The 24,328-nt window shown below is 58.4% G+C and overlaps 7 protein-coding genes across 7 annotated transcripts; 5 read left to right on the plus strand and 2 right to left on the minus strand.

The window, feature by feature from the left end:
• Positions 1-411: 411 nt before the first annotated feature.
• On the minus strand, positions 412-1,615 carry DICSQDRAFT_144469 (terpenoid synthase; the record flags this gene model as incomplete). Its single annotated transcript, XM_007362459.1, has 4 exons — positions 412-454; positions 477-802; positions 871-1,159; positions 1,236-1,615. 4 exons carry the CDS (start codon positions 1,613-1,615, stop codon positions 412-414), a joined length of 1,038 nt encoding a protein of 345 aa, XP_007362521.1.
• Positions 1,616-3,654: 2,039 nt separating this feature from the next.
• DICSQDRAFT_52826 (uncharacterized protein) lies at positions 3,655-5,094 on the plus strand (the record flags this gene model as incomplete). The annotated part of the gene is made up of 4 exons (XM_007362460.1): positions 3,655-3,976; positions 4,142-4,400; positions 4,451-4,644; positions 4,754-5,094. 4 exons carry the CDS (start codon positions 3,655-3,657, stop codon positions 5,092-5,094), a joined length of 1,116 nt encoding a protein of 371 aa, XP_007362522.1.
• Positions 5,095-5,167: 73 nt separating this feature from the next.
• Positions 5,168-6,863, minus strand: DICSQDRAFT_133456 (Aldo/keto reductase). The gene is made up of 9 exons (XM_007362461.1): positions 6,766-6,863; positions 6,652-6,688; positions 6,533-6,588; positions 6,420-6,437; positions 5,964-6,323; positions 5,830-5,901; positions 5,660-5,773; positions 5,489-5,603; positions 5,168-5,435 (listed from the first exon to the last, which is right to left on the minus strand). Exons 1-9 carry the CDS (start codon positions 6,793-6,795, stop codon positions 5,398-5,400), a joined length of 840 nt encoding a protein of 279 aa, XP_007362523.1. The 5' UTR covers positions 6,796-6,863; the 3' UTR covers positions 5,168-5,397.
• Positions 6,864-7,441: 578 nt separating this feature from the next.
• DICSQDRAFT_178330 (uncharacterized protein) lies at positions 7,442-9,558 on the plus strand. Its single transcript, XM_007362462.1, has 2 exons — positions 7,442-7,814; positions 7,870-9,558. The coding sequence occupies exons 1-2, from the start codon at positions 7,463-7,465 to the stop codon at positions 9,393-9,395; spliced, it is 1,878 nt and encodes a 625-aa protein (XP_007362524.1). The 5' UTR covers positions 7,442-7,462; the 3' UTR covers positions 9,396-9,558.
• Positions 9,559-11,143: 1,585 nt separating this feature from the next.
• DICSQDRAFT_152954 (uncharacterized protein) lies at positions 11,144-13,575 on the plus strand. The gene is made up of 4 exons (XM_007362463.1): positions 11,144-11,431; positions 11,499-11,939; positions 12,040-13,288; positions 13,355-13,575. Exons 1-3 carry the CDS (start codon positions 11,360-11,362, stop codon positions 13,102-13,104), a joined length of 1,578 nt encoding a protein of 525 aa, XP_007362525.1. The 5' UTR covers positions 11,144-11,359; the 3' UTR covers positions 13,105-13,288; positions 13,355-13,575.
• A 4,470-nt stretch (positions 13,576-18,045) lies between these two features.
• On the plus strand, positions 18,046-18,800 carry DICSQDRAFT_133460 (uncharacterized protein). The gene is made up of 3 exons (XM_007362464.1): positions 18,046-18,221; positions 18,284-18,527; positions 18,590-18,800. The coding sequence occupies exons 1-2, from the start codon at positions 18,144-18,146 to the stop codon at positions 18,512-18,514; spliced, it is 309 nt and encodes a 102-aa protein (XP_007362526.1). The 5' UTR covers positions 18,046-18,143; the 3' UTR covers positions 18,515-18,527; positions 18,590-18,800.
• A 657-nt stretch (positions 18,801-19,457) lies between these two features.
• Positions 19,458-23,141, plus strand: DICSQDRAFT_51965 (uncharacterized protein; the record flags this gene model as incomplete). Its single annotated transcript, XM_007362465.1, has 13 exons — positions 19,458-19,622; positions 19,682-19,787; positions 19,838-19,920; positions 19,985-20,180; positions 20,231-20,264; positions 20,319-20,829; positions 20,894-21,296; positions 21,356-21,645; positions 21,733-22,127; positions 22,223-22,427; positions 22,499-22,618; positions 22,687-22,950; positions 23,034-23,141. 13 exons carry the CDS (start codon positions 19,458-19,460, stop codon positions 23,139-23,141), a joined length of 2,880 nt encoding a protein of 959 aa, XP_007362527.1.
• Positions 23,142-24,328: the final 1,187 nt, after the last annotated feature.

A 24,328-nucleotide genomic window follows, 5' to 3' on the forward strand; every position in this document is an offset into this window, starting at 1 on the left:
GACACGTCGAACAAGCGACCGCCGCGGACCTTCTATCGTTTCATGAAGGTGGCTGAGTTATACCTACATACATCAGATGAACAGGACGAGCGGAGTATCGTTCGGGATCTATGTTGTGACTCCTATCAAGCGCTGCCGTGGGTGATCATAAATCATACAGCATAAGCATAAACATAAGGACCGAAGATGGGCAATATGAGACACTGGGTCATCGAATGGGCATCCGTGCGTGAAGGAAGACAGCATGTCCCCCTCTATGGAAAGGCAATCCACGAAGATGGTATATCACGGCGGGTTTCTTCTCCGCATGTTACGCGTCGTTCCAAGGACGAGTAGAAGAATGTGATGGGGAGCTTGTCGGGCAGGAGCCGCCTGCCCGAGGTACGCGCGCTGGGATGCAAGCGCACCTCATCAGGAAATGCGCCCACCTGTTGTGGACGAGCGCGTCGTTGGGCTGATCGCGGCCCGCCACAGACATCCGAGGACGCAAGATCACGACACGACGATGCTTCACCGCGGCGCCGTCGCTACCAAAGTAGCGCGCAGAGTCGAAGCTCCACTGCAGCGCACCGACCATCCAGTCCTGGAGGCCCTGGACGTACAGATTGACGTCCATGTCAATCTCCTCTCCCCAAGATGGAAGGCTCCTCCTGATGCTCTCGAAACGGGCGATTGACGCGTTGGTGAGGTCACCAACGTAGTCAACGGCCGCTTGCAACGAGAAGTCATGCCTGTGCATGACGACCTCGACCATGTTGTGGGTGTCGCCACGTGCCTGTTCGACGTCGTACGAGAAGATGTCCTGTGCGGTGCGCGAAGGCTTCGGAGTGAGACACACCGAGTGTCAAGCAGAGAAGGGTCACGACGCACATTGGACCACGATATATGCGAGTTTGCAGCTTCCTCAAGAGCGCGGATCGCAGGATGGGCCATGACTTCGTCGGGAAGGTCAATTCCAGCGGCGTACTCGATCAGCGCGAAGCACGGTTTGCAACCGCTCGTGTCCATCCGAAGAGCAATATACTCTTCCAGGGAAGGCACGTCCCCACAGGCCCGATCACTGGCCTGTTGCGCGACCGCCCGAAAGAAGAGGTCCATCGTCTCGATAAACCGACGCGTGCATCCAGGGCCCGCGGTGCGCCGGAACCGACCAGAGAAGCTGTGCTCCTTGGTAAGCGTGGACACACAAGAGGATCCACATCCACAAAGGTGATCGACTGAGCGATTCGACGGACCTTTTTGCCAGCTTCCCTGCCGCTTTTTGCGTCGTGAAACCTACCGGGTCCCAGAATGCGCCCATGACGCTGCCCGCGAGCCCGACTGTATCGTGATCGCTGAACTCGTCCGACCAATCGTCGAGGGTGAAGAGGAAGTTGAGGAAGTCGGCCACGTCCCTTAGGCGTGTAGCGTCCGTGTTCGGATAACACATGGCAGTGAGTTCTCCCGCGTGGAGACGACGGAATGCAGCCTGTCGTTTGGCAGTGAACTTGGCGTCTTTCAGAAGCCAGTCTTCAGAGGCGCGTGCGACGGAAGCACAGTGCACGTTCGTCCTGAATGGATATTGGCAGTAGGAAAAGAGATCGGGAAGAATGAACGTTCGAGGAGCCAAACCCATGTCGAACGCGGACGCTGAGGCGTAGAGGAGAGGTGAGGATACGGGAACGATGGTCTTAAGCACTAGCCGTGACTCGGGCATCTACAGTCATTGCCTTTATAGCCTGTCCAGGCGCGGCTGCCTGCCGCTCCGAGTGACGAAGAAGGCAGGACATAATCAAGCACCCAGCCTTTTGACTTTCCACGCTACACGTGTCCCACAATAACCTAATGGATGTAGAGCGTGAGCAGACGGCGATGGGGCAGGAGAAGGGTTGCCATGAGTTGCGTACCACGACACCCAGCCTTGCATCGTGGATCAAGCGTCAACTGATCAATTGCACTGGATGTCGAGAATGCCGTTAGAGGGCTCAAGGCACCGAAAACGGCAAGTGGACGGATAAAAATTGTGAATGAACGACATTGGCAGGAGGCTGTTATGAGAAATGCTGAACACTGTCCGGTCAGCTGGCAGTACATGTCGATATTCTGCAGGGAAGGGTGATTCGGCTGGTCAGGAAGACGGGAAGGGTACGTACGGGAGCCCCAACTCAGCAGCGGTAAGCGGGTGAACCTGCATGCATCGATTCCCACTGTTTCCCAGGGCCAAAAACGCCGAAGTTCCTTGTGCTTCAACATGCGCATGCGGCGAGGTGGTAACGAACCTACCCATTTCCCCAACCCCTCGCCGGTGCGTCTAGTGACCTCGCGTCAGCTGTGCCTCAGCTGCTAATGATAATCATCTGCTCTACATTCGGTGACCGTCATACTAAGCATGAGTGAGGCCGGCGGTAAGTGTACTTCGCGGAAAGCATAAATGGTGATTAGAACTACCGCCTTAGACATCCGCTCCGCATTACGTCGTATTTTGACAGAACGCACGAGCGACACTAGGTCACGACATCCGCTTACTTCAGAGGTTATGATGCGCTCTTGGATCGTAGAGCTGCATGGTCCCACCGTGGCACATCTTATAGTAGGACCATAGAGGTATAGCATGGGACTCACTATAGCATTCGAGGTCCAATACGGGACGAGGGTATTGACAGCTCGCCGTACCGGCTGACCGGTGTAAGATCCTAGCGAGCGGCCTCACGCAATCGCCCGACCCAGGAGGCGTCCCGGGGCGGCGGTAGGGAGTGAAATATGATTGCCGCATGCTTTTTAGCACAAGGGGACAGTAAGCTGTATCAGCCCGCTCGACGCCTTCTCACCGGGCATGCACACAGTGACAGCTTCGTGAAATTGAATGACGGGTCAGATCTTGTCCAAGAACAGACCTAACTACGCACCTAGTGATGTCAATTATGGATGAAAGGCGTCAAAGCGACCCCAATACAGCGTGGAAGGCTATGAGGACCCTGTCTGTCTCGCCGCGCGCGACGCCAGCCGTAAGGGAACGATTCTTCTCATAGCGCTCGGATGGGCGCACAGCCAACGAATGTACTGATGCCGGAGCATAGAGCAGAACGATTACAAGAGGCGGATGATGCACTTACGGGGACCCGGCTGCGAAATCAGTGCATGTTCGCCGCTCGCGTTGGGCGGCAATACTGCTTCGAGAGGCACTCTAAGACGGTCGCTTCAATGAAAGCAGAACCGTCCATGTGCATATTTCGAAGACCAAACGGCTCGAGTGGCAGTAGCTAGAATGATCGGGCGAGGTTCGCTGAACAGTACTAGGGGGAGGACTTAATATGACGCTGTGATGAACGAGTTGGAGCACTGGCGTCAAACACTATCTGGTACCAGAACCTGCATCCGACAACCCGTAACTTGCCCCATCATCTACACTATTTTATGCCTGTCCACTGGAACCATGAGTGCACTCTGGCGACATCTGAAACTATGCTATCGCAGGCAAGTAGGATACTTGAGCGTTCGTATACCTGATAAGCCCAGACAGGACTCAGCGGACCTGAGTCGGGATTTGCGACGTAGTATATTGGCGCGCAAAACGTTGCGGCCCTGGGAGGACGCACCTGAATTCTCGCGGTACGCTTTCCCTTGGGCCATCGCTGCCCCTCAGCCATACCCGCCGCCATCCACGAGTCTTACAGGATGGTCTCGACACCCCCTGCTTATCCCTTAGGCTTTGCAGCCGCATCCCAGCTGGACGTCTCCCAAGCCCTGCCTGGCTACACTCGCACGGTCGGTCCCGAGTGGGATGTCCCCGCAGCTGATCGACACCATAACTTTCATCTTACGAAGAAGACTGGAGAACGGTGGCTGACGCTGAGCCTGACCAGTCGTGCCGCTACTGCGGCTGACACGCCGACGTTTTTCCAGGGTGGGGACGTGAGCGGGTCTCTGCAGCTGCAGTTGGATAACGAGGAAATGGTCGATGGGATTACTATTGCTGTGAGTGTAGTCAAATATACGAGTAACTACTACCCCATGCTAGCAATATACTCCCTAAATCCCCACTTTTGGCCTGGATAACCACTGGGATTGCCATGCTCATCCGGATCATAGCTTTATGGGAGGCTCTCGATCTTCTCCCACTCCACATCCAACTTTCTTTACATGTCGCGATCTGTTTACTCAGCCGACGACAAGTCTTCCGGAGGCTCGGAGGCCTCGTCAGTCGCGGCTCGGCGGGGGAGACTACAAGGTCGCTACGACTGGCCTTACTCATTCCGCCTCCCCAAGGGAGTCAGTATCCTCTCGTCCATCACCACGAATGCGGAAGTAGAGAGGCAGAGCTATCGTCTTCCTCCCAGTTTCTCCGACGAACATTCAAATGTTGAGATTCAGTATTCCCTCGTCGTTCGTGTGGACAGAGGAGGCCTTCGCAAAGGCAGCAAGTAAGCTCAGATACTTTTCTCTCACCGATGTGATGTTAACTAGAATGCAGGCTCGTCGTCCCCATTGTATACGTTCCGCTGGCGAGACCAGGTCCTCCAACAATTCTCCGTCAGCTCGCCTATCAACAATGTGTGGCAATACCTGGTCCGGACATCGATCCTGTGGGTTGGAAGACAAGCGGACCTGTGAAGGTAGAGGGCACGCTCTTCAAGACGATTCACCTGGAAGCATTGTGCACGGTTCGTTGCCGTCTCTACAGCTCGCAAGCAAGCATGCTGAACGAAGGCGCTAGATGTCTGTAGCCCGACCTGTAAGGAGTCACAGTCCTTGTATCCCTATCCTCATTACTCAGATGAGTTCATACAGCTTACATACACTAGAGGCGCTCCTATACACCTAATCATCTCGATACGTAGCAACAACGGGCAATTTCTAGACCTTCTTACCCCTCAATCCATGCAAGTTGCACTGATTCAACATATCACATTCGGCGACGAGGGCAATCAGCCGCGTTTCTCCCGTAGGTTATCGGCTCAAATTACGATGAAGACCCGAAGCCTTGCGGTGGCGACGTGGTGGAGAGTCAGCAACCCTGCTACATCATCTGAAGTACGGACGTTCGCTGGCGAAGTGCTAATTCCTGATGACGCAGTCCCCGCCTGCCGTATTCTCCATTACGGACATGAGGTATAGGCCCTTCTCTTTGAACGGTCCGACGAATCCACTGACTTCCTTTTCGTAGTATAAACTTATTTTTAGTTCCATGAGCGCAGTGGGATTCTTTTCAGGTACATCCTCCAAAAAGCCGTTGCTTACGGAATCGGTCGGAATCGTTACTGCCTTCGCCCAAGGACCTCAACCGCGTTCCTACATCCTGCCAGAGTACGTTGCTGAATGATACAGTTATTTGATTGTGTCTTCTATCGTTTCCGCCTCATGTACCAATATGATTTTGTTGCACATACAATGCCCTGTCATTGAATGTAGCCAAGACTTTCATGGCGCGTTCGTAGGGTCCCAATCAGTGACGAGATCTGTAGGACACCTGTTAGGCGCATCTTGTAATTGGCCGCCAGTGCGAACGTACATTCGTCCAACGCATCGAGCTCTGCAACCTCCCCTGCGATGAGTTCGAAGTCGAACAGGTTGATATTAGACACAATGCGGCTGCGCTTCGCGGACTTCGGAATGGCAACGAAACCCTGCACGGCGCGAGTCAGCCAATCGGCGCTGCAGCAACGATTTTTGGACTTGATACCTTCTGTAGAGACCACCGCAGCAAGACATGTGCGGGGTCCTTCTTGTACTTCTCGGCCAAGGCGACGATCTTGGGGTGGCGGAACCGAAGACCGCGTACTAAGGGCGCCCACGCCTGCCATGCGCGCACAAATAGGTCAGAGATCGATGCCGGTCCGGCGAGGGACGTACCTCCAGCACGATATTGTGTTGGCGGCAGAACGCGACTATGTCCGTCCTAGTCATGAACGGGTGCAGGTCAATCTGAGGGAACATGGTCAGTGCTACCAGGCAATCGTAGCACCTGTCCAGGTACGAGTGCAGACCTGGTTGACCGCGGGAACCTCGAGCCCGGCGTCGATGAGCTCCTTGAGATGTCTAATGGAGAAGCAGCTCACGCCGATGCTGCGAAAGAGGCCCTCCTTTTTCGCATCGATGGCTGCTTTCCAGCTCTGCAGACGCATTTCGCGGCCTCCGATAGGCCCATGAAGGAGATACAGGTCGACATAACCCAGACCGCACTCCGCTACTGACTTTCGCATCGCTTCTTTTGCGTTGGCGTAGCCGTTGTTGTACTTGAGCTTCGTGGTATAGAAGACCGTCTCGCGAGGCGTTTCCGTCGCCTTGCACCAGTCCAGGATGGCGCGCCCGACCTCCTTCTCGTTCTCATACCACTGGGCAGAGTCCTAAATCCATGAGTCGAGAGGGTCGAAGAGACGTCAGTTTGACACTGTTGCGAGCCAAGTCCCGAAGGCGACTGTTCCTGGTAGATCCGTACGTACAATGTGGCGATAACCAGCCTGTGTTGGCCAAATGTGCCATTTGCAGCGGTCAGCAACATATAATAATATGACGTCTCGCCCATCCCCTTGTCAAACAAAGTACCACAACACACCTCGAGAGCCCACCGGACGGCGTTATAGGCTTCTTCGCCTTCCATCTCGTAAGTGCCTGCACAGAAGCCAGTGATTTTCAATGGAGTCGCGTCACAGCTGTGCAAGGTGAATCACTTACCGAAGCCGATGATGGGGATCTCATTTCCGTCGTTCAGCTGGGATGCGTGGAGGGTGTGTTTTGGGTTAGCACATGCAGCTATCTGTGACGCGGGGGGCTGTCAGTTAGCCTTACCTTGAGCTTCGATTGCGCTGAGAGTGCCATTGTGATCTTGAGATGAGAGAGGTCCGTGCAACCTGCGATCCAACTGGTGCATTCACCCTGCCGATAAACGTCACTGCTAACGTAGAATGAGCTGAAAATGCCCCTGAGGGCCGAGGCGGGCGCGCGCGCCGGGCCTCCGTGAGCGAAATAGGCGCCCAAACAGCGAAAGAATTTGTCCGGACATCCTCTATAACATCAATTGTCCGCTTGTCGTAGGCTTGAATCACCATTGATTGCTGAGTATCAATACATACTGGACCTTGCAGAGAGAGAGAGCCAGGCCTTGCGGGGGGAAAGCCAATATATCGCATTGAATTGAACTGTGCAACCGTCAATACTTGAAGGGGTTTGTCTGTAGGTACTTCTCAACATTGAATTATTCTCAAAGGCTTTGGGTGGGTCCCCTCCCTATGTAGACGGGACAGAGAGCGAGCGTCGTGACTCAGCCCAAGCCCCAGGAGAGCAGCACGGCGGATGTGCTTGGTTGTGGAGTTGCCGCAGAAAGCGCACGTGGCCTGGAACAGAACAAAGGGCTTAGTCATCATTGGCGCTGGCATGGGCCTGCTGGGTCGCTCTCTTGTCGCAGGGCCGGTGCATTCCACGGCCTTTACACTCTCCCATATCATCGACCGCCTTCTTATACTCTCAACCAACAGACAAACTTGCCATGTCAGCCACGGAAACTATAGTGGTCTCGTTGCCACTGCCGACACTCAACCAGGAGGTTATCGATGTCGACGCTCTAGAGGATGAACCAAGCGATACCCCTGTGTTCTCTGGATTCCATCGGTCAACGAATGGAGGCTCCTCGAGGAGGATCAGCGATATGTTGGCTGAAGATGGCCTTGCATACACGGGTTTTCGGGCATCGTCAACGAGTGCTAGGCGCTCGCTGCCAGACACCAGTGGCGCCCGAACAGGCTCGTCTTCTATGGCAATGTCAGAGGATGTCATTGTACTCGAAAGCGACGATGAAGGAGCTCCTTCGTCCTCTAGGAGTGCAGGGGGGCGCACAAACAGTGAGTTCTCACTCTGTATGCTCCATGTATGCGCAAGGATTCTCAGCTTGTACAGGGACGCGCTTACGACTTGTCTCCCCTCCACCACCTCGCGCTCAACGAGGCAACACACCCGCTGTCCCCGCTCTACCCTCTCACCTAGCCTCTCAATCATCATTACCAAGGCGACGTCCACGAAGTGCTGCTCAAGATCACAATCCACCACCAATCATCCGTCCAAGCGCTGACCCTCTCCCATTCGAGACCCGCATGGCGCCTTTACCTCGGCTTCCTCCTCGAAGCTCTCCTGCCCTCGTCGCGGCTCCCAGGTCTCACTACCATCCTGCCATGGGACTTGGTGGTGCAGCCCTCGTGCTCAATCGCCAGACAGCTCTAGAGGAAGCAAATCGCCGTGAACGGGACGCCCGCAGCAACACGTTCAATCTGCCCTCGTTCACAGATATATTTCGGCGAGTGACAAGCGGTCAGAGGGGCCCAGACGCACCACAGGGTGCTGATGGTGGTGGGACGCGCGGACGAAGCTGGCAGCGCTGGTGGCCATGGCTACTCGACGACCCTCACGAGGGCCCCAGCCGTAATCAATCGCCCTTCAGCGACGACGATACTTTCTTCATCCTCCCCGACTTCCCACCACCAAGATTCCATAAGCAGGGGATGGAGATCCCTGTTCACTGGAAGCCTGAGTATACGCATCCGGATAAGGCTGGTCCGGGCTTCGCGTACGACTTCGCGCCCTCGGACGCTGGACCATCGCCGACGTCTGGGGCGTCATCGCCCCCAGTCATTGTTCTCGATGAGGACGAGGCAGGGCCGAGCCATTCGGGAAGTTCATCGTCCAGTGCGACCCCTGTCGAGACGACGCTCGTCTGTGCTCGATGCCTTGACCCGCTGGTGCTAGCCGCCCCGGCGGGCGCCCCAGAGGATGAGCGTAGGAAGTACAGGGTATGGGCGCTGCGCTGCGGGCACATGCTGGACGGCAAGTGTATTGCAGAGCTTTGCGCTCCCCCACCTCCTCTTTCTCCTCCGCCTGCAGAACAGGAGCCTGTCGTAGACCTTATGGGCAAGGGCAAAGGCAAAGCTCGCGCTGACCCCGATGTCGAGTTGGATGCGCATCCCGCGGAGCCGGAAGCTGCCTCGCTGCCAACCACAGACAGGAAAGGCAAGCGCAAAGCGGTGGAGCCGCCCGAACCCGAGTTGCCGGTCAAGCGTCTCGCGCTCGCTGATCCCGCAACGTCTCCGTCAGAGAGCAATTCGATACGGTCGCGCCTGCGGTCGCACACCCGGCTCGCGGACGCGTCCTCCACGGAGGCGTCTACATCCGTAGCGGTAGCTACCCACCCGCCGCGGAGGAACCAGCGCAGCGGCCATATAGTGGTCTCAGGCTCAGGTACGGGCCCGGGTGCCGGGCGGGGAAAGGGGAAGGGGAAGGGGAGGGCGAAGGTTGCGCGGAAGCCGGCGATCGAGGCGGAGCACGAGTGGAAGTGTCCGGTCGCGGGATGTGGGCGTGTGCATTATGGGGTGCGCGTGCAGGGAGAGTGGAAGAACGACGAGGGGCGGGGCGGGATTGCGCTCTTCATCTGAGCTATGCGAGTACGGGAACTGGGATGGGATGCGTGGGACATACGCGTTCTGTGGCTCTCGGCATTGGATTCTGGAGACATCGAGGAGCACTGTGGGGGTTGTTGTGCGCCATGGGTTCGCTTTGCGCGGATTGGATGCGTTCGCGGAAGCTTGCATCGTTATTTTGGCAATAATATTGTTTGCGTTCCTCTCACCCTTCGGGGTCGATGTGGTAAGACCTTCCGGCGTGCTCACGGACACGATCGTTCCCATCAGCATTCTGCTGGCCCCGCTTCCTCGAGGTCTCGCAGCTCACCTTGCTAGGATGGTCTGCGACATGTGCGTCACGTCAACTTCAATTGTGGCGTGTGCACTCGAAAGACACCCTCTCGGGTCTCATATCGGTTGTCTCGCGAGCTTGCTCTAACACGGTGAGCACGCCCCTGCGCCGTCCTGTACGCCTGATTCGTCCCCCGCAGATCACACAGCGACCACCCACCCTTCGGAAAGTTATCACCGTCGACTGCTCCGATCTTCATACACATCCTTCATCTCGGGCGCAGCGACGGCTCCACTCTTGGTTCCTTCGGATCTCTGAGCCATCCCATGAAGATGAGCACCGGATACGATACCCATCCCCGGATCGTCGTATGCTCGAACCGCGACTGTGCTTCGCACAGAACAGTCTCTTAATCGTGCGGGGAGCCCTCAAACCTTCGTGGCCGTGCTTTTACGTTCTGTCCGGGGCGCTCGGAAGCTTCCATCGACATCTTCGGTCCGTTGCTGGACCCCCTTTCGCCGCGACATCGCGCAGCACCGTTCGTTTCGACGCACTAGGTGGGCTAGGTGACATAGTCTCTTCTGCTTCTACCGGCTGCTTCCATTTTGTGAGCGTGTACTTCGTCGACTTCGTAGGTGCTCCGTCCCGTCAAATTTGGGACCACGGACAAGCTTTGTGCGATCGAGCTGGCCGGAGTGGCGGCTGGCGACCCGGAAGTACTCAGGTCGAAAGCTTCCCAGGAGCGGACCTATGACGCATGAGCTGCGTACTTCACGTTCGTGCGGTCCGATCAGCAGGCTTCAAAGGTGCCCATGCATATCGCGAACACCACGCAGCTTCCTCAACATCATCTTCAACTTCTCGGGGACGTGGACGATGCACATATTCTTTTCCATTCTTTCCAGAGCTGCCCAACCCGGTAGATAACGGCGACTCTGTATACATCACTGCACACTATCATATTTGTAGACGGAGGTAAATACACGCGAAGCTTGCTTGGTGAAGGGTTGCCAGCGGGTGTTCGACGTGCGTTGTCTGATTGTTCTGATCATACCTTTGCTTGCGTGATGAACAGACGGTACGCCGGTCAGACTTCACATTGACCGTCTGTAGTGACGAAAATGACCGTCTGTAGTGAAGGACTAGACATTATGTTGAGCAATATTGCATTGCACGATGGAGGGTGAGCGCGGCCAGGCACGGGGCATTAAGAGCACACAGCCACTCGGGGGTGAGCGTGATCAGGTGGCCGGGACGGATGCCGGGCGGGGGAGGAGGCGCGGGTTGCCAGGATTCCGAATATTCGAGCGGCGTGGTCTGCTCGTGCCCTGCACAAGAAACTTATTGCATGCTCATGGGCCCCGTCCAGCCATCCCCATCCTCTTGGCGGGTTGTCTCCGTCCGCATTCGAACCGGACTCCCGTCGTCGAGCTCCCCTCAAATCCCACACCGCTGCCAAAGCGACAGCCTCCGTCGCCTGCTCCGCCATCTGTGTTTCACCACTCGCGACCGCGCATTTGCCGACGGTGACCGCTACGACCTTCAGAACATCCTCTCATCCGCAGTCTTCATCTTCTTCCAAACCCCGTCACCACCCCTATGCCATTCGTATGCTCTAGGTACTGCTGAGAACGACCCTCTCGGCCTTGACGACTCTCACGAGCTACGTTACAAACGACTTTCACGACCCACACGTTAGACGATTATGCCCCGTGCCTCCGAAGGAGCGGGAGAGCGGTCCCGGATCCTGTTGAGGGAGTTCAGGAAAAGGAGGCAGGTACGCATCTATCCGCCAGCCCCGTCCATTATCCCCGCTGCGTGGGACTCAGCATATCGCCCTTCAGCCCAAGAGGTGCGACTCGCTCCCATGCCTCCAGGTAGTGCCAGCGAGCCGGCAGCTGTACGTCTGCCTCCGGTGCCGTTTCGCGAACGCGATCTGCAGGATTTGTCCGTGGTGCCTTTCCACGTGCGATGCCGCCGCACAGGTCGCGGTCTCTGTCGTCCGCCGCCAGCTCAGCTCTCCCTTGCTCCTCACCGACGCGCAGAAGATGCAGCTCGCGAAGATCGAACGCGCTGCAACCGCCAGGCCCGGCGGCCGCCCCTCGTCTGCACGCGGCGCTGGCGCATTGTCCCATGAGGCTGAAGAGACGTCATCGACGGCGCGACGCGCTACGCGGGATCTACCCGGCGGCGTCTGCGAGGCCGAGACTGGGGACAGTCTGCGACGCAGGCATCGCAACGCGGCTCTGTACTCTGCTACCGACGTCGTTGCCACCGCGACCGAGGTGAGCGATCCTCTTTTGCGATGTCCCTGTTCTACAGCTTTCCTCCTCTTCTTCATTTCTGACTGTCGTTGCACGTGTGCGTGCCCTTGTGCTTGTACAGGACACCACTTTGCAGCCCTTTTTGGATCAGTTTGCTGCAGCACGCTCAGAGGGCAGGTCTTTACCCACACCAGAGCCTCTTCTTACGATTCCACCGCCGTCAAGACGAGCGACACGCCTTGACTCGCCACGAACTTCACGTCCTCGGACGCCCGCATCACCCACCTCCCCCAGATCCCGCGCACGAATGTCAAACCGAGATGCTGCCATAACGGACACGAGTGAGCCCACGTCCTCGGACGCTTCTGCGCACTCTTCCACGCTCTCCCGCTCCCCAACGGCACCATGTCTCCGCCGCAAGCGTCGCATGTCTGGCCTCCGCAAGCGCTCCTCCTGCTCCCTGCGCCGCCGCACCAACTCCAGCGCGGGCAGCTGCCGCCGCGAGACGGCAGCCTTCACGTCCCCGCCTTCGTCCCCCATATCGAAGACCGAGACGACCGCGACTTCCCTGCCGGGATCTCCGCAACCCAAGAAGGCGAAGAGCATCCGCTTCAGCACCGATTCCCATCTTCGCCCGAGCCCAGCCCCTTCGCCGGCCCCAGCACCAGCACCAGCCTCGTCTCCCGCTCCAGCCCCGGTCCTCGTTCACGAGCAGTTCCCGCTCGGACACCCGCAGCGGCCGCTGTACACGGCGATCCGGAAGAACATGTCCGTGGCTTCGTCCGCGTCTCGGCCCGGCTCTCCCGCGCCCTCCGCCGCGACGTCCGCGAGCTTCGACCTGCACGTCTACGAGCACCCTGCGCGCGGGACGCGCTCGCTCGACATCGACGACGAGTACGCGCACGGGCGCCCGCCGGCGCTGCGGTACGGGTCGCTGACGCGCGCGAGCCATCTCGCGATCGCGTACGCGGCGCGGCCCGCGCTCGCCGGCGGGTTCTCGGTCAGCGGGGAGACGGAGATGCGGATGGACCTGGCGCGGAGCCGGTCGATGGACGGCGTACCGGGGGACTTTGCGTTCAGGGAGGGGAAGGGGCGGAAGGGCGCGGGCGTGCTGGAGGCGTCGGTGCGGGCGAAGGTGAAGAGCCTGAGCAAGACGCTCAAGAGCTTGCTGCGCGTCAAGAGTTGAGGTTCGGTTCGCTCAGTCGATCGAGCTCAGGCCTTTGAGGTGTTGCTGCGCCGTCTGGAAGCCAGACGTTGATTTTGGTCTCTTCTGCTCTCTGCTCTGCTCTGCTGGTCTGGGTCGCCGAGCGCGGCGCTGGGTGCCGCTGCTGTCTACTGTGGGAAACTGGGATTGGCTATCGTCTCCTCTCGTACGTCCTTTTCCCTGCTATCAGCGTACGAAGCGGATGACTGACGGTTTCTGGCTCGTGACGCAGGCGCATATACACGTCGTTCTCCCCAAGAGTTACATCTACCGCTTTTGATACCACCACATGCACATATGCTTTATGCCTCATACCCCATGCCCTTCACGACCGTCACGACCCTCGTATGGTTGCTTGTTGTCTGTTGTGCTTTCTTGGATAGATATTACCCCTATATCGCATGTTCTCTAATGGGTACCCCGTTTCTTCCTGCAATGCCAGTTTCCAAGTTTATCTAGGTGTTCAGTTCTCGAAAAACACTGGTTGGATGCTTAGAAGTGTTGTGCCCTGATCCGATGAACGTTATCGCCAGACTCACTCACGGCAGCTTGGAGGTGTGTCTGCCGGTTAATCAGGTTGTACTCCCGCTCACGTGTTTTGTGTTCAGCAGGAAGTCGCGCGGCATTGTCCGTGGGCAATGAGGCGTGTTCTGTTCGCCCGGCCTGCTGTGCTGGTCCCCGTCCTTCTCAGACCTGCACAACCGGACTGATCCACGAAGTTTGATGCTCTCACCTCTTTGTGTTATCCGTCATCACCGTCATTCCACACCGACAGACGGGTCCGCGCCATGCGGCTGTTGTGCATCAGGACAGGACAGTTCGCGGAGTCCGTGGACGGCAACAGAAAATTGTCATGCGCGGTGCTCTCACATACGCGGGATCCTGACGGAGAGTGGACCCACGAGGAGCTACCAGACATTCGGGGGTGCCTATAATACCGGAGCGGTAAGCCCCGTTTGCACCAATCCACCTCAAGCGATCTCATACAGTCATTCTGGAGCTGGGGCGTGCGGCCGCCGAACGCGTTCGCAGCTACATAGCAACAAAGACCTCCCCCCACCTGGAGCGGCCCTCGGCCCCCAGACAAGCTTCGGATAGCATGCGAGACCACCCGCCCGCGCGAAGGCATGCGAACACGTTTGGATCGACCCGTGTCGCAGATAGAATCGAAGCCACCTTCGCCTCGAGCCCAGATAAAGGCGGTTCTGCCGGGGCACTTGCTCTCTTCCGGTGTCGACGTAGGCGGCAAAATACCCTCCCCCCCTCCCATGCTGCGGGGTTGTACTCTCCGGGAGAAGGCCATCATAAACTCGCTCTAGAGATCTCGTCGGGGCAATCAATGTCTGACCTTGCGGGTCGTGTGCGCTGTGGCTCTGGACGAAGCATGCTGTCTAGACTATCCCGGACGGTTTCACTCGGCAATATGCGTCGACCTCAGACCGTACTCCTGTGGAACTGACTGGGAGCTGTAAGGGGAGGCGCTTCCAGATAGTCTCATACTTTTTTTCCATCTCGGAGCCCGAACCTGCAGACACACTTGGACATAGGGGGGACGTGAAGGTCGTGAACAACGTGGAAGGGAGCTCGCGCGGAGAGGAAGGACATCGGCCATTGTTGACTCGGAGGTGTAGTCCTGATGCCTCTTCAAGCTCGCTCGCTGCTAGAGCAGTGGTCCATGGGACTACATAGTCTTTTACCAGGCATCGTGACGCACGTACGCGACTTGAGCTGCATATCTCGCCAGGTGGCTTCCCCGACGTACTGACCGATGCGTCTGTCTCTTCCCTCTCTGTGGCTGTCATAGTTCACAAACCTCGTTCATTGCCAGTGCATCCGGGGTCCAATGCTCCGGTCGAAGATCCATTACGCGGACGGCTCGAAGTAAGGGCAACGGCCTGACACGTCGCATGTGTTTTTCACGGTTCAGATCTCAGAAGCCATCGGCACTGGCGATGTTCTTGTGTTCGGCTACAGCCGCTTCTCAACATCTCGACCCTTCCGATCTTTTCAGGCTGCTCCTGCTTCACCCCTCCCCCTTCCAAAACGTCGAATGTCGTCTTCCGCAGCTTCCATCTCGTCATCAGATAAAGGGCGATCCACCACGCGCAACCCAGCGGCGCGTTGGTTGTATGTGCGCGCGCGATGCCACCCATCTGATCCCGTATATATGCATTTCAATCGTCTTGCCTTGAGGCTCGCACTCTTGAACACGAACAGCATGTTGCACATGCACGGGCGGTCCGACTATCGGACTCGAACGTCTCGTTCAGACGGGACTTTCTCCAACACACCAGAGGGCTGTCGTCCTTGGCTGAGCAAATCTCTGAGTTTCCTCTGCCGGGTCACTTCCGCGCACTGCGGCCGGGTCATTCAAAGTCCTGGTTTCGGACAAACCGTTCTCATGGATAGCGCGAGGCTCCTTGGAGTGTTTGCGTAAGGAGGCTCTGGCATGCGCTGGACCCTAGGGTCTTCGTTTGTTTTGTGCGCAGTTTCCGTATAGAATTTCTGGTTGTGCAGGGTCCGCTAAGACGATGACGACCCTCCCGGCCCGATTGGGATGACCCTTGGAAACCAAACGAGGCTTGAGCGGTCTCGAGCGGCGAGTTCGGCGTGGAGGTACGGCATGCACGCATGTACCGAGCAACACGTTTCTGATCACCTACGCAGGTGCAGATTTGAAGGCTCAGCGCTGAGCCATGGAAGATCAGTCGGTGCGTAGGTTGAGAGGAGCTACTCAGCGGCCCCGTTCAATATGACGGTCGATTGCGCGGGCGTAGTGGTAATACACCTTCCGCATCCGGTCGTGTGTTACCCATGATCGAAGGGGGGTACGTGAGGCGGCTGACTCAGACGAGCAAACAGGCTTGCAAAGCACGAAGTGGGCAAACCACCATGCCAGAAAGTTCAGAGCGACCCCAACGAGCCGTTGCGTGGGCATGACGGAGCCGACTGACTCGCCATGGACGTCATAATGTCCATATGGCGATGCTGGAAGGTCGTCGAGGCCGGTGTTCGCCTCCGTACTGATACTGAGTGCTGGGGCCTGGAGACGTCCAGAGACGATGGTGAGACGGCATCCACATGGGCTGGAGCTCGTTGGTCTATTGCGAAAAGGCGCGATGCTCGCTATGCGACAGCCCAGGGATCCAGGTGTGCACACAGAAGATGTGTCCTGGTACGTATACACACAGCAGCATGATCACCCTGCGATCGTCGATCGAGCCTCCTGCCGAACGTCGCGCCTGGTGCCAAGGATACAGTGTACACATCGGGCGACGGACATTCGCGGCCGGATGCGAGACGTAACTCGCGCGCCATGCGTCCGTCCTGCGACTCGCGGGCACGGTGCAGTCGACCGAGACTGACTGGCGTTTTGCGTTTGCAGACAAAGGTCGATGATGGCTGGGTGATGTAAGATGCTGACGCGAGTCCGCTCGTCAAATCGCTGTGGGGGGCTTACCGATCGCGACCGCCGGCAGATCGCCATCGCCTCATCGCCACCAGCGAGGCGCGAGCACCGTGATGTTGCGGGGGTGGTGGGCGCGCACGAGCGAACGAAGACGACTGTGTTGATCTTGGCCAGTCATGGTGCACACAGACGCTAAAATGACGCACGCGTCCTCCAATGGCGGCGTTTCCCCCGTGTGTTCGCTTGGCCCTAAGGATGCGGATTTCGGCGTTCTAGACTCGAATGGGAGCTGGTCGCATCACCGTCTCTCGAAGCGTTCTGTTGAGCTGCTGCTGCTGCTGCTGCTGCTGCAGGAGGCGAGGTTTGACATGGTATACATAGTTGCATAGTGTAGAGTTCAAGCTCTTTCATGTCAAGGGGCTGACAAAGGCGAGGCATAGCGCACAAGGTGGAGAGTGCGGGCAAGAGCGATTACGGGAGGTGACGAAGAGGATTCAGGAAGCCCCCATTCGAAGGTCAGCTGTATGTGCGCACATTGCGAGCAGGGTGCCTCAAGGGAGATAACACGAGGAAAGACGTTGGCCCTAGGCTCTGGGTGGGCGACTATCGGATCAGGGATCCTCTCCGGGCGCACTGTCCACCTCCTCCGGGGCGCGTGTTTACATAGGGCTCCTGTGCTGTATGTATGGGTGTCCTGGCGTTGCGTCAAGAAGCACCCAAGACGGCGCCACGCTCCGCACTCGTACTGAGTATTGAATACTGAGTACTCAGCAGGGTGCCTGGTCGAAGAGCGTGCAGGCCGCTGACGAGGCCGTGCTGAATCACCGAATGAATGAGGTCCATGGCAAAGGGGGCCGAATCCCGCCGCGCTGGAACCACTGTTATTTCTCGGAAGAGGACCATCAGCCACACCAGAGAGCATGCGCGGCGGACGCAAAAAGTGCGGGCAGCGGGCGCCTCGGGGGCACCGTGACCGAACAGAGTGCCCCGCTTCGGGACGCTTCTCGATACGCTGGGCCCCGCGTGCAGAATTTCGGCTGATGTTCGCCTTCTGCGCGTGCATGCGTCCGGACGATTGCAGGCTTGGGCCGTCTTCTGTGGGGGACGGGGAGGCGAGATGCCGGCAGCGGGCTCGGTGCCCGTTCATTCATGTGCGAGGCCCGGAAGCGTGCGCTGTCGCAGAGGCGCGGCCGGCTGAGCGGAGAGGGTCCGGAGAGGGTCCGGAGAGGAGGCGTGCAGTACAGCGACGTACGTCCGACGCAGCGCGCCTGGCGTGGGACGGAAGAGGAGGATGCGACGATGATGCATATGCTCAGTAAATACTAAATCGCTCAAGGTTGGCGCAGGCGCCCTATCGCAGGGCGTGGATCGGGTTCGCGCATCTAGCCTCAAGAATTCCTCGCCAAGGGAGACGGCCATATGACGAGCGCGCAGTACTCGGGGGCGACCCCGGCGACGGTTCAGGGTATAAATTAGTCGCGTGTTCTACGGGCAGAAAACAGGTTCAGCTCGAACAGGCTCGTCCCCCAAGCTTCCTTGTACTCGCTCCTCGCAGTCCTCTAAACTTGCATTCCCCTCCTCCTCATTACCACCCTCGCACATCACCGTCAAAATGCAGCTCACGACGATCCTGACCCTCGCCGGCGTCGCACTCTCCGCCGCGTTTGGTGTCTCCGCCAAGCAGGATGCCGTGAGTCGGCCTTCCCTCCTTGGTGCTCGGGCCGGGGCGCTCACCTAGGTTTGTTTTTGCAGAAGGCCACCACGATTTGGCAGCCCACCGCGACCGTGGTCCAGACGAAGACGTACACGGGCACGCGCGTGGAGGAGATCTGGACGACGACCCCACCCTACGAGTGGCTCACCACGTACCCCATCACCTGGACGGCGACCGAAACTGAGACGCAGTATAAGCCCGTCGTCACCAATGTTGCCCGGCAGGTCGTCGGTGAGCGCCGCCATGCTCGCGACTTCCAGCAGTCGTGATTTTCCGTTCGCGGTGAGTAAACGAGACGGTCTTCAGGTGCACAGGGGAGTACTGACGGAGCACGTCTCGTACAGCCGATTTGTTGTGTTCGCGTTCGCTTGCCACTTTTCTGGACTGTTACGACTCTGATGGGTCACGATTTGACATGACTTCATGTGATGCATTTTTGTACTCACCGTTTTGTTTTGTGCTGTATTTGACACGCTGTACCATTAGCCCGTTATGATCGGAGCAATCGCTCGAAAGGCAGTTTGTTTTGTCCAAACCGTAACGTCAAATGAAAACCAATGTGGGTTTCTAGTGCATTGGGATGTGAATGCAACGGCCTCGTCTCAGACTTGCGTGCGTTTGGAGACTGACATAGGACGTGGGGATGTATTCGCTTCGGCCCTGCATAGACAGTGACCTTGCAGGAGAAGAGGCTCTTGGTTACCCGTTGTACAACGCGTTCGCTCCTCCCCGTCCGACCTTCGCCAAAGAGTGCCAAAGACAAGACGCACGAGGCATTTAAGAGCAATACTGTGCCGAGAGATGCGATTCACGGAGTACGCTGCGCAGGTTTTCGGGAGGGGCGAGGTGCACTAGTCGTTTGTTCTAGACAGAAGGTCGCCATGATGCACATAGTGGATTGAGTGTTATTCTGAGATGTTGTCTTGGTGCGACCCACACCCACGCAGCAGGCGGACGGGAGGCGACGACGCAGGGCTCGGAACGGAAGACGGAGCGCGGAGGATGGTGGTGGTCGGCTAGCGAAGACGGCGAGGAGCGCTCGTGGAATGCGACTCCGTCCCGCTGCACCGTCCGGCACGTGAGAGGGCGAGCATTTGATCGTGTGGGCGAGTCAGGAAGGAGATGCAGTCGAGTCGCATGCTCTGCAGAGCCCTGCGGCCGTCTCTGTCTCTGTCTCTCCATCGATTCCCATCGCCCCGCCCGCTCGCACGGATGGCGTCCTCAGAGTCGCAGACCCCCCCGTACTTGACCGCCGCGCAGGTGCGCGAGCACTTCTTCGCCTTCTTCAGGAGCAAGGACCACCCCTACGTCCCCTCCTCCTCCACCATCCCGTATGAGGACCCGACGCTGCTCTTCGCCAACGCTGGCATGAACCAGGTACGTCTCACGGGCGATGATCGATCGCCTGCGTGCTCGCTGACACGCGCTCTGTCCAGTTCAAGTCCATCTTCCTCGGCACGGTCGACCCCCATTCCGAGCTCGCGCGACTGAAACGCGCGTTCAACTCGCAGAAGTGCATACGTGCAGGCGGAAAACACAACGGTACGTCTCTCCGTCCAAACTACGTGCTACGTGCGTGAACGCGTGTGCAGATCTGGAGGATGTCGGGAAGGACTCGTATCACCACACGTTCTTCGAGATGCTGGGCAACTGGTCGTTCGGCGACTACTTCAAGGTGCGTGCGCCCGCTCTCTCTTGCGTTGCGGTTGCGGGCACGGCGTTGACGTGGCGGAGCGCAGAAAGAAGCCATCTCGTATTCCTGGGAGCTCCTGACGGGGGTCTACAAGCTCCCCAAAGACCAACTCTACGTCACGTACTTCGAGGGAGACCCCAAGAACGGCCTCGAGCCTGACCTCGAGGCGAAACAGTACTGGTTAGCAACCGGCGTTGCGGAGGACCACATCATCCCCGGCAATGCGAAGGACAACTTCTGGGGTGAGCCCGTGCAGTCATCGTACCCGCTTTGTGCTCATCGCCACGCATAGAGATGGGCGCGACCGGACCTTGCGGGCCCTGCAGGTGAGTTCACTCAGTTCGCAACTTCCTCGCTGCACGATCCTCACGACGTATCAGTGAAATCCACTTCGACCGCATAGGCGGCCGGAACGCGGCCGACCGCGTGAACCAGGACGACCCGGACGTGCTCGAGATCTGGAACAACGTCTTCATCCAGTTCAACCGCGAGGAAGACGGCTCGCTCCGCCCGCTCCCCGCGAAGCACGTCGACACCGGCATGGGCTTCGAGCGCCTCGTCTCCGTCGTGCAGAACAAGCGCTCCAACTACGACACCGACGTCTTCGCGCCGCTGTTCGCGAAGATCCAGGAGCTCACCGGGGTCCGCGCGTACGCGGGCAAGTTCGGCGACGAGGACCCGGACGGGGTCGACACCGCGTACCGCGTCATCGCGGACCACGTGCGCACGCTGACGTTCGCGCTGAGCGACGGCGGCGTGCCGAACAACGTCGGGCGCGGGTACGTGCTCAGGCGGATCCTGAGGAGGGGCGCGCGGTTTGCGCGGAAGAAGCTGGGCGTGCCCATCGGCGCGTTCTTCTCGTCGCTGGTCCCGGTCGTCGTCGAGCAGATGGTGCGGCTGCCTGCCCCTGCCCCTGTGCGTGCGCGTTCTGTCCGCTGACTCACCGTTCGCGTAGGGCTCGGTCTTCCCTGAGATCACGCAGAAGTACGACGAGATCAAGGAGATCCTCGACGAGGAGGAAGAGTCGTTCTCGCGCACGCTCGACCGGGGCGAGAAGCTCTTTGAGCAGTACGCGAAGAAGGCGCTCGAGGCCGGCCAGAAGGAGCTCAGCGGGAAGGACGTGTGGCGGCTGTACGACACGTACGGCTTCCCCGTCGACCTCACGCGGCTCATGGCGGAGGAGCTTGGGCTGGGCGTGAACGAGGCGGAGTTCGAGGCTGCGCAGGCGGCGTCGAAGGAAGCCAGCAAGGCGGGCGTGAAGAAGGGCGCGGGCGAGACTGTTGCGCTCGACGTGCACGACATCGCGGCGCTGGAGAAGAATGTGGACGTGCCGAAGACGGACGATTCGTTCAAGTTCCGTGAGTGCTTAGAATGACGGGGAACATCAGGTCGACTGCTGACGCGGTGCGCATTGCAGAGCGCGGTAGCATCACAGCAAAGGTCGTCGCTATCTACAACAAGAAGGCCTTCCTGAAAACCACCGGGGAGATCCCTGAGGACACCACGTTCGGGCTGATCCTCGACCGCACAAGCTTCTACGCGGAGTCCGGTGGTCAGGAATACGACACCGGCAGCATCATCATCGACGGCGTGGCAGAATTCGAAGTGACGAACGTCCAGGTCTTTAACGGCTACGTCCTCCACATCGGTCGTATGAAGTACGGCAAGCTGGCCGTCGGCGACGAGATTGTCTCGTCATACGACGAAGTACGTGCGGATCCCCCATTCACTCCCGTTGATCATCGTCCGCATCCTTTCTCCCGCTTCTGTCCCCTTCTGACTGTTCAGCGATAGCTCCGACGCTGGCCGCTCCGCAACAACCACACCGCGACGCACATCCTCAACTACTCCCTGCGCGAGGTCCTCGGCGACCACATCGACCAGAAGGGCTCGCTCGTCGCGCCCACGAAGCTCCGCTTCGACTTCTCGCACAAGGCGCAGGTCACCCCGGCCGAGCTCGCGAAGATCGAGGCGCTCAGCCAGGACTGGGTGCGCCGCAACGTCGGCGTGTACGCGAAGGAGCTCGCGCTGCCCGTCGCGCAGAAGATCCACTCGCTCCGCGCGGTCTTCGGGGAGTCGTACCCGGACCCGGTGCGCGTCGTCGCGCTCGAGTACCCCGTGGAGGAGATCGCGCAGGATCTGGAGAACCCGAGGTGGCGGAAGACGAGCATCGAGCTGTGTGGCGGCACGTACGTCATCTGCGTTACTGACTTGCGAGAGTGCGAAAGTGCGTGCGGTCGCTGATCGAGCGTTTGGTTGGCTATCTCTGCGCGCGCACACACAGGCACGTCGCGAAGACGGGCGAGATCAAGGACTTCATCGTCACGGAAGAGTCCGGGATCGCGAAGGGCATCCGGCGCGTCGTCGCGGTCACAGGGCACGAGGCGGCAGAGGCACGCCGGCAGGGCGAGTCGCTCACCGCGCAGCTCAACCGCATCGAGTCGCTGGGTGACGCCGAGAAGGACGTGGCGCTAAAGGCGTACACGGTGGTGAGTGCCCCTTCGTCCGGATGTGGCATTGCGATTGCCTGCGGGGAGTCTTATGCCGCGTCTGTTTCCAGCAAATCGGCCAGGCGGACATATCGCTGCTCAAGAAGAACGAGCTTCGGGATCGTCTGGGCGCCGTCAGGAAGGCGTTCGACAAGTACCTGAAGGACAAGGAGGCCGCCGCGAATAAGGCTGTAAGCTTTCTCATCGTGTGTTCATCTGCTTGGACGCTCAGCGCTATCGTGGTCTTTGCGGCGCTCAGGCTGGCGACGCGCTGCAGCAGTTCTTCAAGGAGAAGCCGGACGCGCCCGCGTACTTCGCCGTCCTCGACGTGAACGCCAACGCAAAAGTCCTGCAAGGCGTCGTCCTCCAAGCGAAGAAGCTCGGCAAGTCCATCTACATCTTCAGCGCGGACGCGGCGAACGGCAAGGTCGCGCACGTCAACGCCGTCTCTGAGGCTGCAAAGGCCAAGGGATTGGACGGACGGGAGTGGGCGAACGCCGTGGTGGATATTCTTGGCGGCAAAGTAAGTCGCCGTGCCTTCGCGAACCTTGTCCTTGTTCGTCTACGGGTGGGGATCGGCGGCTCACATGTCCATTCATCACGCAGGCGGGCGGCAAGCCCGATGGCGCGCAGGGGGTTGGTACAGAGGTGTCGAAGGTGCAGGACGCGCTGGAGGCCGCTCGGAAATTTTTCGAGACGAAGACGTCGAGCTGAGCTGCCGTAGGGGGGTCAGAAGCCTTGTGCAAATTGTAGCGCCGTGCCACATTGCAATGTCGCTAGCGAGCGTTGGAAGCAGATTCACGTAATTGTGTACAGTATCGGGGAATTTAGAGGGCGAGGGGGAACTCGACAAGTCGCCATTGCTATTCACACATTTCTGTGTCAATCATCATGTGCAAATCCGCTCCAGTTTGACTCGGTGTCTCGAGGTCAGCTGTGCATTCTTACTTATCGTCCTGTACGTATTGATGTCTCGACTGTCGGCCGTCTGTCTGATGTTTCTTGCGAGCTCGTCTGTTGCTGTCAGCTTAGACCTCGGACCTGCTGGGCGGCTTGATATGAGTTTCATCGGTCCGATGCTTGTCGGGCGCTTGAAGGATAGGCTTTTGACTTGATGCAGTCACGGTAACCTCATGTCTAATCGTGGTCTTGTCTCTCATTGCGTCCAACAGACGCTCTTATGCTTCGACATATCACCATTCAAAAGAGCCCCACCATGCGAATGTACGCCTTGCGTCATCTACAGTACTCTCTAGGAATCTAAAGCATACGAGGAATGTGACCTGGCTTCTGCCTTCCACCGCTGCCTCCGAGGCCGCCTGCCACAAAGTGGCTATCGCTAGTCGATACATCGATCTGGCTTCGTGGCTTCCTCAGGCGTATCGCTAGCGAGGTGAAGTCGCCGCGCAGTACGGCGATTTGGCCGTGAACCTGACCTTCAGGTAAAGTGGTCGTTCATATGAGCTACCGCTTGAGACTCGCCCTGAGGGCCACGTCGAGGCCGCGGTTGAATAGGATTTTTGAGCAATTGAAGGACGTCTTTGCCCCTGTGTCGTCCATCGATATGCATCGATCATGCGCTCGGATCGTCGGGACGTGAATTCGGGCAGTCAATGATACGAAATTTACGTGTCGCCTGCGTACTATCTCGTGTAAGTTACTTGACCAGCGTGTGAGTCCCTCGGAGAGGCTCGCAGGCTTGGTCGTGGGCCGTCCTTCCATGTCGCGCTTGGAACTCCACATCTGCTTCCAGAGCTTTCCGCCTAATCGCTTGCGGAATATGTAGGACGCTTCGACCTCGACTGACAGTTCCTAGCTCAGCTGCTCGGCCTTATCCATTACGCGCGCGGCCGGGTGATAAAGGACAGTGGCTCCCGCGGCCAAATGTCTCCTGCACCCCT

Source organism: Dichomitus squalens (genome assembly GCF_000275845.1).
Source record: "Dichomitus squalens LYAD-421 SS1 unplaced genomic scaffold DICSQscaffold_4, whole genome shotgun sequence".
NCBI lineage: Eukaryota > Fungi > Basidiomycota > Agaricomycetes > Polyporales > Polyporaceae > Dichomitus > Dichomitus squalens.